The sequence below is a fragment of the Prunus mume genome, linkage group LG7 (assembly GCF_029339155.1).
Source record: "Prunus mume cultivar Tortuosa linkage group LG7, ASM2933915v1, whole genome shotgun sequence".
NCBI lineage: Eukaryota > Viridiplantae > Streptophyta > Magnoliopsida > Rosales > Rosaceae > Prunus > Prunus mume.
Window position 1 is genome coordinate 4,387,094 of NC_142704.1, and position 15,723 is coordinate 4,402,816.

The following is a 15,723-nucleotide window of genomic DNA, read 5'->3' on the forward strand; positions in this document are numbered from 1 at the left end:
GTTCTTCTCGGTTTTAAATGCCGGCGGGATTTTTGCTACGACGGCTTCAGTATTGGCCTCTAGCCTTTGTATTTTCAGTCTTCTATTTTTATTTTTATTTTATTTATTTATTTATTTATTTATATTATTCTATTTGCAATTTTGTGTTGAATGAATTTGGGTGAGAGCAGGCTCCGATGATGAATTATTTCTTGGCTGTCACTTTTGTACATCTATCGTTCCAATTTCCGAAGCTTCCATGTGGAACTCAAGGGACATCTGAGGAGTTTCCCCACCCTTCTTTTATATATATATATATATATATATATATATTTCTTTTCTCCCCTTCATTTCTGTCTCTTGTTCTTGTTCTTCTTTTCTTCTCATGATTGAACGACACGCCGTATTATATACATACGTAAGGAAAATAAGATCTGACATGGCGTCGTACTATTTTTTTCTTTTTCTACATGGAAAAAAGGGCATTGTAGATGTAGTTTTCACATGATTGGGTTGCGCTGATGGGATTTAATTGGCAAATGTTTTTTAGTTTGTTTTTTCTTCTCATAAAGTCCCCATAGTCGACTCACTCACACATCACACATGATTCTTGGTTGTGCTGCTGTCGCGTAACCATGCAATTTGGCCTTGGACCACTGTCATATTTGACCTTTTTATTATTATTTTATTTCTATAATGAAAGTATTCTTTTCAACTTTAAAAAAGATAAAGGGATGATATCTATTCTCTCTCTAAGCTTCCTCTCTCTTCATATCTTGACCACGAATCTTGTGTTTCGTTTTTTCCTTTCCAATATTAAAGTTGAAGAATATAAATATAAAAACGAATTTACCACTAAAGTTCAAGAACAAAACTGCTCACTTGTGCAACAAGTTGTGCTCAACAAACCGTTTTCAATTCTCATAAACTGCACCAGATGAATGAATCTAATCCACCCCTCATTTGAGCTTTAAGTTTGATTGGGTAAGTTTTAAATCGACCAAGTTATACGCGTACTCGATCCAATTAAGCTCAAACGAATTATATTTGTCTTATAATCGATTAAATTCATCCTTACATACTACTTAAACTACAAACCTCTCACCCTTTTAGGTTTAATCCACATAATTTTTTTAGAATTATAAGCACAAAATTTGATCAAAAGAATAAAATATGTATGTGCACAAAATACAGAATATCAGTGGTGATGTTAAAGGACAAAACTGAAACGTAGCTTTTGTTTCTATCTTGTCAACCCAGCATTGTTTATGTCGAAAGCCAAAAGCTTATTCATTCGATGGATTGAAAGAAACCAAATCCAACCCAAAAACCCAAAAAATTCCAAGTGCCGGCTTTTGCCCTCTTCCCAAGTTCCAGTTTCTGTCATCTTCATCTTCTTCCTCTCCACGTCGACCATGTGCTCTGCTTCTCTCTCCTCGTCCTCTCTCTGTCACCAATCCCATCTCAAACCTCCACTCTCTTTCTCCAACAATGGCGGGCTCTCTGTTCCCCAGGCATAGCCACTCTTCATTCTCATTATTTTCTTCTCTTCTTCTCTCTCTTTTACTGCCAACCATGACTTTCACAACAAAAGCCTCGTCAGCCTGCACTTCTGAACCAGGCCCTGTAAAACCCACAATTCCATTGGTCGCCTTCTTCGATCGGCTCCAAGCAACTGCGCTCGCCACTTTTGGAAAAACCAACTTCGACCCAAAATTCTACGTCGATTTGTCGCTCAAGTTCGAGTTATCGAAGACTCAGAAAGCCTTTGATCAGCTTCCAAAGTCTGCAAACGGGTCTGCATCAGTGAAGGATTTGAAGGAATTCATAGCAGAGTATTTTGAGGATGCAGGGGAGGATATGGTGCTTGCTGAGCCAGAGGATTTTGTCCCGGAGCCGGAGGGGTTCTTGCCCAAGGTGAAGAACCCAGAAGTGAGGGCTTGGGCTTTGGAGGTGCACTTGCTTTGGAAGAATTTGAGCCGCAAAGTCTCTGATGAGGTCCACAAGGGCCTGAGTTCCATACTCTTCTTCCTCTGCCTCAGCAGTGTGTAATTCCGGGTTCAAGGTTCAGAGAAGTTTATTACTGGGATTCCTATTGGGTAATTAGGCAAGTGTTCTGTTGATTTCTCTTCTTTTTTTCTTTTTTTTTGGTTGATCATGTTATTTTGAATCATGTGCTGCATTATCTTTTCTAAATTTTTTAAGGTGATGCTAATTTAAAATGTCAATTCAGAATCTAATTCCAGTCATTATTGAATCTTCATCACTTGAGCCAAAAGCAACCCAATTGGTTTGTTGGTCTGAGACTACCTTTCTTTTTCCACTTTTTCATTCACACTGGAGACAAAAAAAGCATAGAGACCTTGTATGCATGGTGCTCCTTTTTTTTTTCTTTTTTTTTTTTGCAGGGTTAGTTGGTAGAAATTTAATGCTCATGAATTATTTAAGCTGGTGGGGTTGAGATAACTGTGTATTTGATGTGCAGGGGCCTGCTTGCAAGTAAAATGTATAACACAGCTAAAGCAATTGTGTCTAATCTCATTTACTTGATAGAAGAATATGGATATGTCCTTAATGGTGCAAGGGCCTATTACACTAACAGGAGGTAATGCTTTATCATTTTGTTTACTTCTTCTCCCAGTGAATTTTTAATTGTTGTTTTGTTTCTAAGGAACCCCAAAAGATTACAAAAGCAAAATATGTCGATTTTGCACAAGCAAATTTCCTTGGTGTATACTTCTGCGATGTATTACACACTCATATAGTTCAGTTCCATATTAATCTTGGGTGGGCAAACTTTGCAGCCAGCCACCCCTTTTGAGTGCAATGGTTTTCGAAGTATACCAGAGGACAGGCGATGTCGAATTCGCTAGAAAGTCTCTCCCTGCTCTCATCAAGGAACATGAATTCTGGAATTCTGGTTTAAGTTCACATTATAAATGATTGCAGCCGTCCTTTGTTCATCTATAGTTGGTTTTATATTTTCTGTAGTTTTAATTTAATTTTCTGCTGTTGTAGGTATTCATAAGGTAACTGTTCGAGATTCCCAAGCTCAGAAACACACTCTAAGTCGATATTATGCAATGTGGAACAAACCCAGGCCTGAATCTTCAACCATTGTATGTCCTGCTCTGCAGCTCCCTTAGAAAAAAATAATTATACTTTTTGGTAGGAAATAAAAGAGAATAGAGCTAGTGTATTACTCCTTTTAACAGATTGTTATGCCTGTCAGGACAAGGAATTTGCTTCGAACATCTCGAATGTTGATGAGAAACAGCATTTTTACCGGGAAGTGGCTTCAGCTGCTGAGTCTGGATGGGATTTTAGTACAAGATGGATGAGGTAAATCCACAACAAGTATGCAAATCCACACTTGGAGAAGAGCCTCTATAAATTAGTTGAAAGATGGATTTTTTCTTTTTCCCGTTGCAGGAACCACTCAGATTTTACAACATTGGCCACCACATCAATTTTACCTGTTGATTTAAATGCATTCATACTAAGGGTATGTATGGCTCAGAAATCTTAAACAAAAATGAAGCCCTACAAATTATGACCTGTGAACATTACATTTCTTTTCTTATCTGTTGATGCAGATGGAACATGACATTGCCTTACTTGCAAAAGTTACAGGAGATCACAACATTGCTGAGTGCTTTCTCAAAGCTTCTGAAGCAAGACATGAGGCCATAAAAACTGTTTTCTGGAACGCAGAGAAGGGACAATGGCTTGATTATTGGCTCGGCAATAGCACATGCAATGTGGTATCGAATTGCCAAGCTCTTTGATTTGTGGAAAGTTTTAGTTGTGGTTGTCTTAATTCCTTCATATTTATGCTTATAGGAAGCTCAAACGTGGGAAGCTTGTAACCAAAATCAGAATGTATTTGCTTCAAACTTCGTCCCTCTGTGGGTCGAGCCGTTTTTCTCAGGTTTGTGCGTCTAAATTCCATCATATGGTTGGATCTGAGCACAAGCGTAGAATGAAATTTATTTAAACAGATTCAACAAATCAACATGGAAGCACACCACAATTTTCCTTTGAAATATATTAAGTTCTGCAGATGCCCTTTTCTATATCATAAACCAAAGAACATAATTGAATGAATATTTTGTCTTGTACATTGTATACTGAGAAAGCCCTTGCCCTGCGTGTATGTGAGTGAAGATGCTTCTCTGGTAGAGAAAGTTACAAGAAGTCTTCAAAGCTCAGGACTGCTTTGTGATGCTGGTATCGCAACATCCTTGACAAAGTCAGGAGAACAATGGTGAGTTCATAAACTAAAATCCAACTATCTTTCAGCATTTTAAGAATTATCTGAGGCCTTTCATGAAAGGGTTTCAAATTTCATTGTCAATGGCCTAATGGGGACTTATAAAAAAAACAGGGACTTTCCAAATGGCTGGGCTCCAATCCAACACATGATAGTTGAAGGCCTGGCAAGGTCTGGTTTGAAGGAAGCAAAGTTAGTGGCAGAAGACATTGCTGTGAGGTGGATCAGAACCAACTATGTTGCCTACAAGAAAACAGGCACCATGCATGAAAAATATGATGTGGAAAAGTGTGGAGCCTTTGGAGGTGGTGGTGAATATATTCCCCAGGTATATATGCCTTAATCACTTTCTAACTGACATTTGTATAAGCTACACAGAAGATTTCAGCTTAATTTTTTTAACATAATTTGTTTAAATTTGTTTTGTGTGTGTTGCAATGCAGACTGGTTTTGGGTGGTCAAATGGAGTTGTATTGGCATTCTTGGAGGAGTTTGGATGGCCTCAAGACAGAAGGATAAATTGCTGACTAGCATTAGGATTTTAGGACCAAATAATCTTATTGGCTTGGAGATGCATTTCAGTTTTTTTTTTTTTTTTGGTGGTACAAGCGATTGGATGCATTTCAACTTTTAAGGAAAACTCCATGTCTTCCTCACCCAAGTAAAATCCTAGTTTTTGCGATGCTTCCTGTCAAATTTAAAAGTACCATTTTACAATTCAAAGACAACACTAAATCATAACTGTTTATCATAACATATATAAATTATATGCTATTAATTTTTATTTATTATTATGGTTTCTGTTGATCCACGAGTAGGTGATAAGGATTTTTATTGTCTGATGCACTTTTGGGGGGTTCATGCTTCCACTAAGATTCTTAATTAGTGTTGTGATTAGGACAGAAAGGTAGGATTTGCTCCAGAAGCGGCACTGATTGGGAACTTTGATTGATTGTACAAATATTTTTCCAAAGCTGGTGGAGTTAGTGTGTCAAAAATTTGCGTAGCTGTTTGATCATACTCCAACTCATATGTGACATAATTGACACTGGTCTTTATGGACTCGTTATAATTTTTATATGTGGCTAAAGATTTAACTATTTAATTAGGGCCTAATTATCTTATTTGTGTAGTGGGTGGTGGGTCAGTGTTAGATGATGGAGATCCTTTTAGCAAGTCAAGTTCGGTTCGAGGGATGATTAGGATTTAACAAGAAGAGAGAGCCAAAACACACATCTCATCACACGGACATACTCTTAACTCTGATGAAAGGGAAAGAAAGAAAAAAAGATTCCCAGTAATCAAACCACATTAATTTCTTTTTCTTGTTTCTGAAAATCAATAGGACATTTCTAACAAGTTAAAGTATGGATTAAGTAAAACATCGAAGTGGTCTTCCGATATAAAAGACTTTAAATTGTAAGACAAATAACAAATTTAAAGACTGACTTTGATGTAGTTCTTGACAAACAACCTAAATTGATAGTCTAATAGCATAACATGACACGTATATGTGTATGCAAACAAAATGACGGTGGGTTGCAGTGATGTAACCTTGTTTCATAAGAAACTCCTTACCATATTCTTATACATTCCAACTAAAGATTTATTAATTGTAATTGAGAAGGAAGGATATGATTGAGGTCATCAAATGGAGATTAGTTTAGAGTAAGAGATTGGAAGCCCTGAACCCTAACTTTAAGGGAAGAGGGACCCTTGAAAGATTCGGAGATACACAAAGTAGAGAGTGGCAATCATTGAATCATGGTAGTATTCAAATGGCACCCAATGTTTGCTTTTGATAATACAAAATTGGGTTTTTTTTTTAATATTTTGAATTGGGAAATGAGTGAGTGGAAAGTATATAATGACCAAAGTCTCCAAGATTTTGCATATTATATATATGAACAAATTAAATTATAGTGTCATGGGATTTGGTCCTTTCTCATATCCCTTTAACTTGATTAGTCAATTAGAGTGGGCGAACTAACAAAACACCCAAATCCAAGGTTTGATCTGTGAGGTGGGGTGCATTCAAATATCATATATAGATTGAGGGATAGATTGAGGGATATATATGAGGAATTCTTCAAATAATTTTATTTGAGGAGCATCATTTAGGGTCTCTTATAAATAAATAAAAATCTAACGATCCAAACAATCTATTTTTTTAAGTCTACATTCATAGATCATCCTTGCAAAAAATTAGACAAATTGGAAACCGTTTCAACATCCAATTGTGTCCTACAAAATCAATGAACACGGTGCTTCAAGAAAGTATTAAAATTTCAATAATTCAATTATATGGCCAAATGATATCGGATTCGAGTGATTTTTTGTAGAGATGATCTTTGAATGAATATCTACAAAATATACGTTTGGATTAGAGAAATATAATATAGAGTGGGCCTTATAAGGATGTCCTTCAAATAAACTTATTTAGGAAATCCCTCAACTGAAGCTATATATATCAAATATTAGAGGCAAATCAGATGAAAGGCAACTTTAGGCTAAAATATTAAGCAGGCCTAATCTGGGGAAGCCTCATTTGACCATTCGGGGTTTCATTGGAGGGTAACAGATGTGCGCATAAGCTTGCAAAACGGGACCATAATCCTAATACTTAATAGATTTCTTTATTTATTTTTTGTCTCTAGTTAGTTAATTAATTTAATGTAATGAAAGTGCTCTAATAAGCAGCATTTAAACTTAAAGGTAAAGCCACTGATTTTGAACCTTTTACTCCAAAATGATTTTGATTTCATTTTATTATAATGCATGCCCTGATCCACGCCTAGCCACCAGTGCATGCATATCCTGACTCCAAAATGTGAAGTTAAACTTTTTTTTCCTTTTTTGAGTTAAAGAAAACCTAAGATTTGAATTTAACCAAGGATGAAAGAGTAGTAGAGAAAAAGTGAAATGCAAAAGATAGAGTTCCGTTATCATAATTTATTTCTTTTATTTTCATTAGAGTAAACCTCGACGGCAGGAGTGAAAATTTTATTTAACTAAGTAAACTAATACAACTCGGGATGTAAAACCTAACCCCGATTCAATATATCTTCCAAAAGGGCGTCCCGCACAAATGAAGGGTCACCTCTGATCAAGACAAACTATCATCTATATGCAAAGTATATTGTGCTACATACCCTATGAGTAACTTCATTCGCTTCTCGAAAAGTACGTATATGAACTTATTGTTTGTTGGAAATCTTTTTGCCAGAGTCTTCTATTTACGGGTTCACATAATAGGAGATTGAATACCATCATTTAAAAAATATATAAAGCATTAATCAAAAATATTAATTTAGTGTATATATATTAGATAAAACTCAAAGAATGAATTCATAAAAGGTATGGTCATCCACAATACACGCATTTACAACAATTTTCTCTCGTTTATAGGGTAGGGGCCAAGGGACAACCAAGAAAATGTAAAAGCTGTATGAATGTTTCCTCCTTTAGACTTAGAGATAGCAGAGGCAGGGCAGGCCAACATGATAAATACCTAGCAAAGATGACTGAGATGCCATGACAGCATGATAGGATAGGATAAGAACACTTTTCTCCCCCTCCTTCGATCCAAGGACCCCATGGCCTTAGAAATTTACAGATAATCTCTAAAGTAAATAAAAGAGCCATAAATGATACTGATTTCTATTAAATATGTGGATTGGGGGGGGTCTAAGAACTTGATTTGTAGGGTTAGGCCTCGTCTCCATGTTCTTGAAAGATGTTCAGGAGCTCACATCCTACTTCTTCAAACATGAAAGATCTTTAAAATATGTGCTACTTGGTAAAAAGTTCATGTTCTGCCAATTAATTACTTTGGTTTCATAGAAAAAAGGTTATAGTTAATATGTGCAAAATTAGATACTAACTGACCCGACCACTCTATTTTAAGGAGAAAAACTTACATTCATCGGATGCAAATGCGAAGAAAGAGATAAGAAAAGAAGAGTATGTACACGGTTTATGCAAGTTTTTTCTTTGTCCGACAGGTTCATAATCATGAATAGTAACACACGCAAACAAAAAGGCAAGAACATGTGATGTGGCAGCACCATGGCCTAAGAGAGTAGAAGTTGGTGAAACCAGCAATGTGAGAGGAGATGAGATACATATATATTCCGTTCCAAATACAAATAGTAGTATGAATAGTATGTGCAGTTCTGTGGAGGAAGGATATGATGTCATAAGGTCCCCGCGGGAGGGCACGGGGACTATTTAGAAATAGAGAAGTGCTCCAAAAAAGCTGAAATTTTCAGCACCTTTTTTCCCCTTTATTATCCACCTTTTGGCCAAATAATAAAGTGTCTCCCTCTCTACCCCCTTTCTCAAACTATTGCACATCACAATTAAAGTTCCCTTAAAAGAAAAAAATTATCTTTGCTCAATTATACTATGCATTCTCATTTAAAATGAAACTTTTATATATATTTTTTTCAGTTTGGGTTTTAAGGTATTCGGATTTTCAAGGATGGTAGAGCACAACGACTCCCATCTTTTCTATTATGACTCCATACTAAATCCATCATTAAAGTACATTATAAACATAACAATGAGCGAACTCGTATTTGAACTCTTATTACATAGAACCTCGGTTGTAAAGAAGAGGAATTTCTAGCTTTAAAAAAGATGTGTTTGATAAACTATGTCTAAATGGTTAAAGGAGGGATTCATGTATTTTGGTGGCTCAAAACAAAATAAAATTAGAATCGGATTGAATTGAATTATTTTAGACTTAGTAAGTTAAAAAAGTGAAATAAATATAAAATGAAAAAAGAAAGGGAGGGTTTGAACAGGAATGATTGACCAGATGCGACTTTTTTATCCCAATAAAATGCAAGATTCGATGTGGCAGGATTGACCGATCTGCTGAAATTTGGAACCCTCCTCACGTGCGATTCCCCTTTGACAAATCACAAATGCACACTCTCTCACACATTCATTCACTTAATCAAATCACCTTGACACTTGTGCCCTCTATACTTATTTTCTTTTCTTTTCCTTTTATTCGCCATTTTAAATAATCAATCACTTATTTTCTTTTCTACCTCATCCATCTAAAAATGAAAATTTGATTCAAGACCTAAAAATGAAAATTTGCCGTAAATTTAATCCAAGAATATTTATGCTAGTACAGAATAACTCAGTTGGTTCAACGTTTTCACCTTTATTTATGTGGACAAAGTTCGAAATTCCGAGACATCCAATAAACATTTGTGTAAACCTTCTCTCCTAATTGTTTGTACTCCAAAAATATCCAAGTTCATATATCCAGCGAATTCACACAATTTAACATCAAAGACTAGAACTTAAATTTTATAACTTCATTATAGTTTTGGGAAGGAATCAATTTTCTTCCTATTACATACTAGTCTTGCTAAATATCCCAAAAAGTTTATAAACATCTGCCATGGTAACTTTATATATATAAAAATTCTATTTTTCATGTTTATTTTAGTTATAAAGAATAGACGAAAATACCCTTAAACTTAACGAAAATTTTAACGGAGTTAGGCATAGGTGGTGAATTGCAATACTTTACAAAACTATCATCAATTTCTTAAAACAAACCCAAAATACTCAATAGAGTATCAAATTAATTTAATAATCAAAATTAAATTCAATAGGGTCAATTGTCATTTTTTGGGTTTTTTTTTTAATAGATTTTAAATGATGTAGTGTTTATCTATATTATTAGTGCTAAGAATGGATATATGACTAAATATCTCTAAAAGTAAAAATTAAAAATTCATATAGTATTTATACAAATTTAATAAATTGTTGTTATAAAAACTTAAGACTAGTATTTATTTCTTATTTTATGTTCTTTAGATAGGCGAGGCTATGCTCATCCTTACTTCATAATAAGTCCACAACTCTCTTGGACCCAAAAAATTGTTTACCAACCATCCCACGAGGATGTAACCTGTTTTTATTCGAGGCTGATTATTGCTTAATTATTTTTCATTAGCCAATAGCATATGCCCATGCGCTGCCTGGCCATATTCTCATTAGGATATAAGAAAAGCTTTATTCAATGATTCCAGCACAAATTGTTTTGAAAAAACAAAACCCTACGGAATTTTTTATATTATTCTTCTCTTCTATTAGATTAACTTCAACTTCACGTGGTATGTGGAATTGGGGAGAACACAATTTGGGATTTTGAAGAAAAGTTTTAAGTTTGTCCTTTAACATTTTTTTAGAACGATAATATATATTAAACTCACACATACTAGGATTCAAATTCAAGATCTTGCTGAGGAATAATTGCTCCGAACTATTACATTAGCAGGTTCTTTGCGCCCTTTAACATTCTATTAATGGAAACAAAAGAAGCTTTTGGAAATTAGTAAAAGATTTTTGAAAGGAAAGGGGTAAAAAAATTAGAAGTAGATGATTTGGTACATTATTGGTAGATCTTTAATTTAATGGTTTGGATGCTATTAGGAAAGTTGTAGTAAATGATTTGGTGCATTATTGCTAGATTCTTTTCGTTTACAATCAAAACCCTCACCTCCCAAAGAAAGAAAAAAAACCCCACTAAAAATCCCGATCTTTAAAGAAATAATAATGTTTAGAAATAAAAACAAAAAGTTAATTAGATGGATTAGGACCACAAATAAAAAATCACCAAGTTAACCTAATCATGCAAAATTAAATTTAAACCAATTAATCCGATCTATCAATCACTGACAAATATATAATCCTCTCCCCCTCCCTCCCTTTCCCTAAACCTCAATCCATATCCTCCACCCAAACCAAACCTCTCTCTCTCTCTCTCTCTCTCTCTCTCTGTATGTATTTAATGCAAAGCGGCTACTTCAGGCACAGTGAATAACCAAACCAAAACGTACGTGCTCTCTCTCTCTCTCTCTCTCTCTCTCTCTCTCTCTCTTTGTTTTTCTGTGTTATAGTCAACGCGGTCAAACATCACTTCACACTATAGGCCCCGGTGATCAACAGTCAAAAAAAATGCTCGAGACCGTGAAGTACCTGCTCGGATCGGCCGGCGCGAGCGGCTACGGCTCAAGGAGCACAGCCGAGCAAGTCACCGAGAGCTCTCCCGATCTGCGCCACATCACCGCCATCATCACAGGTACGCAAGTGTGCTTAATAACCACCGTCCGATTAAGGTGATTTGCTTTTCATTTTGATGATCAGCTTCTGATTTTGACGACCGTGTGGCTTTTTTCGAATTCATCAGGTGCTACTTCAGGGATCGGCGCCGAGACGGCTCGTGTTTTAGCTAAGCGCCGGGCCAGGCTGGTCCTCCCTGCTCGGAGCCTCAAAGCGGCCGAGGACGCCAAGGCTCGGATCGTCTCGGAGTTTCCCGACTCGGAGATCATCATCATGGCGCTTGATCTTAGCTCTCTCACTTCTGTCAGGAACTTCGTCTCCGAGTTCGAGTCCCTTCAGCTGCCTCTTAATCTGCTCATGTAACTCTCTCTCTATCTCTCTCTCTTGTTGTTTTCTGTTTGGCTGCCGAGAAAATGCGGGAAACGATAAGAAAATTAGCCAACTAAAAAGTTTCTTTTTGGTTTGTTTGTGTCAGAAACAACGCCGGAAAGTTCGCGCACGAGCACGCGATTTCCGAAGACGGAATCGAAATGACCTTTGCGACTAATTATCTAGGTTATTAGTACTAACACTCCGACTAATACTTAAATTAATATTTAATTTTTTGTTTTTTCGTTTTTTTGACAGAATATTTATTAAAAAATTTCAGGTCATTTTCTGTTGACGAAGCTGCTGCTCAACAAAATGATCAGAACGGCGGAGGCTACCGGCGTTCAAGGCCGAATCGTGAACGTCTCGTCGGCGGTTCACGGCTGGTTTTCGGGCGATGCCATCCGATATCTCGGCGAGATAAGCCGAAGTGGAAGGTGAGCGAGTTAAAAGAATCGGGAACTGTAGCCGATTATTTATGGTGCATTTAGTGATAAGTGAGCAAGAAAAAAAAATTTATGCGGTACCAAACTAAAATTCGTAATTTTATATTCAGAAAAATCACTAATTAATTGATCTTATTCTCGTTCATTCATTTTTTTATTTTTTATTTTTTTGAATTATTAAATAATATACGTGAATTAAGTGAGTTGATCAAGATAGTTTCTCCGTCATTTTATACCCGAATTCCATTCACTTTTCGTATAAAAGAATAATTTGAAATATTGCATTATTAAATAAATTTTAAAAAAATTCCCATTCAATATGAGATTATTTGGATTTTTTTTTTAATTTTAATTAATTTGTCTTTGAGAGTTCGACATTTGTTTATTTGTATTGAAATTTTTGGTGTGGGTGGTTAACAGCGATTACGACGAGACACGTGCGTATGCGCTCTCGAAGCTGGCCAACGTCTTGCACACCAAGGAACTCGCTCGCAGACTCAAGGTTCGCATGATCATTATTAAAGACAAACACACACACGCTGCCTGATGATTATCGATATAAATAAATAATTTATTATAAGTATTAAAAGGTGGCTTTTGTTTGTTTTCTTAAATGATTATCGTTGCTAATTTCTTTGTTGTAATATTGTTGTTTTGTTTTTACTAAAATCATCAGGAAATGGGCGCCAACGTGACCGTTAACTGTGTCCATCCAGGAATCGTTAGGACACGCCTCACCCGAGAACGTGAAGGCCTTGCCACAGGTTTCCTTTTTATTTCTACAAATTTATTAATTTAAAATAATTTTTTGTGTTTGCTGAATTAAATGAGTTTTGAATATGTAGATCTGGCGTTCCTCATGGCTTCCAAGCTATTGAAAACAATACCCCAGGTTATATTTGTTAGCCTAATCCTTCCTTTTTTTTAAAAAATGTTCAATAAATTTAGTATTACATTGTACTGAGTTTAGTTTGTTGTGGAAGGCTGCGGCGACAACATGTTATGCCGCGACGCATCCAAGGCTGGTGGATGTGTCCGGGAAGTACTTCGCCGACTGCAATGAAACCTCGCCGTCGAAATTGGGGTCTAACCTAAGCGAAGCTGCTCGGTTATGGTCGGCCTCTGAAATCATGGTGTCCAAGTCCAAATCCTGCAATGCGATTTTTTATCCGAGCAGCCAATTGGAGTACTAAAAGAGTAGAAAACAGGACATCATCATCAACTATATATTATAGATATAAATATCAAGAGAGAAACAGAAAAGCATCTTAATCATATGACTAGTTACTGCTCAATGGATGTTTAATTAGTAGCTAAATACAGTGGTAGGAAGGAAGAAGGAACATCGTCCTAAAATTATATATATAATTGTACACGGCTTTGAACATGTATAGTACTAGTTTTAGTAGTACGATAGTGGTATGGATTATATATAATTAATTAGATAAAGGAAGGCTTTTGATGTATGAATATATTTATGTGAAGAATGGTTTTCTTAGTTGGTACCAAGTCATGACCAGATTGGATTTGGTGTGTGTGTATATATATAATGACACAAAGGTATAATATTATCGAATTAATTAGAGTTTCTACTGTGGACTTTGGTTGGAGATGAAAGTGTTTGGAACCCTAGTTTGTGTATATTTGTTGAATAGTATATGTTGGTTTTTCTTTAAGCAAAATATATTTGTTCTTTTGCGAAACGGGTCTAACCCGGGAGAAAAGAGCCTTGATTTGCAGAGTAGAAGTCTTAGATTTAAAGAATAAGAGGACATTAAGAACATGGGGTCAGTTTGTTGCATGTGGTGGTTGAATTTTGAAGAGTATCTTTGGGGCTACAGTTTGGGGCCCTACTACTAACATGCGTGGTGGTCACCGATCGATGCATGCGTTCAAGGAAAGGAAGTTCAACTTCTCGATCAAAACCCCTTTTTAAAATCACCAGCTTTCCCTCTTTTTAATTCAATAAATTTCATATTATTTTCAAGGGAGAATTCAATTCAAAGCTAAACACAAAGAAGAAAGGAAGAGAAAAAAAAAAAATGAAGATGTGGATTTGACAGAGGTGGGAGGGAAGAAAGACAGAAGGGCTCTGTCAAATGGTTAGGGCAAACAAAAGAAAAGTACAAAGCATTAAAGGCAGTCACAGAAACCCTAGTTTGTTGCGAAGGACTTTTTGAGTTATCCATCTACACACGAATTCTCGAAGACCAAAGCCAAATGTGGCATGTAGACGAACACGAAGACAAAGCAGTTATGTTGTCTGAGGCTTTGTCTCCCGCCCCACAATAAATAACATCTGCCATTGCCTAACATTTCTCAGGTTGATTATTGCTGTCATTAATTCATGACCACCTTAACTTAAACACAGCTCAGCTGATGATCTTTTGGTTAGCAAAAACAATAACTACAAGTTACCATTTACCAAGCTCCTTTTTACGGTGGTCAAAGGATTATAACTCGACCAAGAGACATAAATTGTGTGTTGTGAGTCAAAAGCTAACTAGCTTTACCGACAGACAAAGTGAATGATCGTTTACCCTGTTGCCTATGCTTTGACTATTGATGAGGATAATGTTGTACCATGAAGATGCTATGTCGGATTATAATTAAAAAAATAAAAATATTAGCAATATGGATGGTATTAGTTAATGTTTTATATAAATCCTAAATAGAGGTTCTACATTGGAAGGTAATGTTGTTATTACCCTATTCCTTTCCCCTTGATCTCAAGAAAAATATTGATTTCAGAGGATAGATAAGGATTCGATCCAAAAGAAATTATGAGTTAGAGCAAATGCAAGGTTGTTGGCCCAATGTTTTTAGTATTATTATAGTTACACATTTCAAGAAGGATCATACTCACACAAGAAGGATCATTGAAGGGGCGAGTGGGACAAAAATATAGCCCCTTCAATGCACATGATATGATACGATATGCAAATGTTATAATTTATCCTTAGCCTATCTCTAATAGTGGGTTAAATCTTCAAATTTAGCCCTTTCACACCCCCAAATCATCTCCAACAAGTGGGCTAAATGTGTCATGTCATTGAGCCAAACTCAATCAGTAGGCTAAAAGGGCCAAATGTAGCATACTTTTTGGATGGGCTATATCTTATTTTATTATTTCTTAGGTGGGTTAGTTGTTGTTTTTAAATTAATGTATTGTTATTGTTTTTAAATTAATGTTTTAGTTTCTTGGGTGCGCTTTTTAAATTAATCCTATCATATCTGAAAAATATTTTTCATTTCTAAAATCTTATTCGTGAATGTCAAAAAATTTATCCAAAAATATTTTTCTCTTCTAAAATATATTTTAATTTGGGTCTAAAATAGTACTTTAATTAAAGTATTCAATATATTTAAAGAATATACTAAAAACTAATAAAATATTGAGGAGGCTATGATTTAGCTATACACTTATGGAGATGATAAAAAATATAGCCCAACACTATTTCTTAAAAAAATATAAATAATGGGCTAAATTTTATGTGTGGGCTATATTTAGCCCTCCACTACTAGAGATGGCCTTATTAAGCTCAACTTTTGTGGGTTTTGTTA

The 15,723-nt window shown here is 35.6% G+C and overlaps 2 protein-coding genes across 3 annotated transcripts; both read left to right on the forward strand.

The window, feature by feature from the left end:
* The first annotated feature begins 1,224 nt into the window (after positions 1-1,224).
* Positions 1,225-4,932, forward strand: TRE1 (trehalase 1). The gene is given in 12 exon segments (XM_008240970.3): positions 1,225-1,984; positions 1,987-2,086; positions 2,465-2,584; positions 2,784-2,899; positions 2,998-3,098; positions 3,212-3,321; positions 3,412-3,484; positions 3,576-3,740; positions 3,823-3,910; positions 4,147-4,246; positions 4,367-4,580; positions 4,696-4,932. Coding segments are annotated over 12 exon segments (1,785 nt in total). The 5' UTR covers positions 1,225-1,470; the 3' UTR covers positions 4,780-4,932.
* Positions 4,933-10,974: 6,042 nt separating this feature from the next.
* On the forward strand, positions 10,975-13,749 carry LOC103337806 (short-chain dehydrogenase TIC 32 A, chloroplastic). Of its 2 annotated transcripts, none has more exons than XM_089041317.1 (9): positions 10,975-11,117; positions 11,214-11,363; positions 11,472-11,703; positions 11,820-11,899; positions 11,994-12,150; positions 12,580-12,661; positions 12,836-12,923; positions 13,005-13,051; positions 13,143-13,749. In XM_089041317.1, the coding sequence occupies exons 2-9, from the start codon at positions 11,240-11,242 to the stop codon at positions 13,350-13,352; spliced, it is 1,020 nt and encodes a 339-aa protein (XP_088897443.1). In that variant the 5' UTR covers positions 10,975-11,117; positions 11,214-11,239; the 3' UTR covers positions 13,353-13,749. The 2 variants fall into 2 exon arrangements, with proteins under 2 accessions (XP_088897443.1, XP_088897444.1); XM_089041318.1 differs by having other exon boundaries at positions 10,976-11,117; positions 11,231-11,363.
* Positions 13,750-15,723: the final 1,974 nt, after the last annotated feature.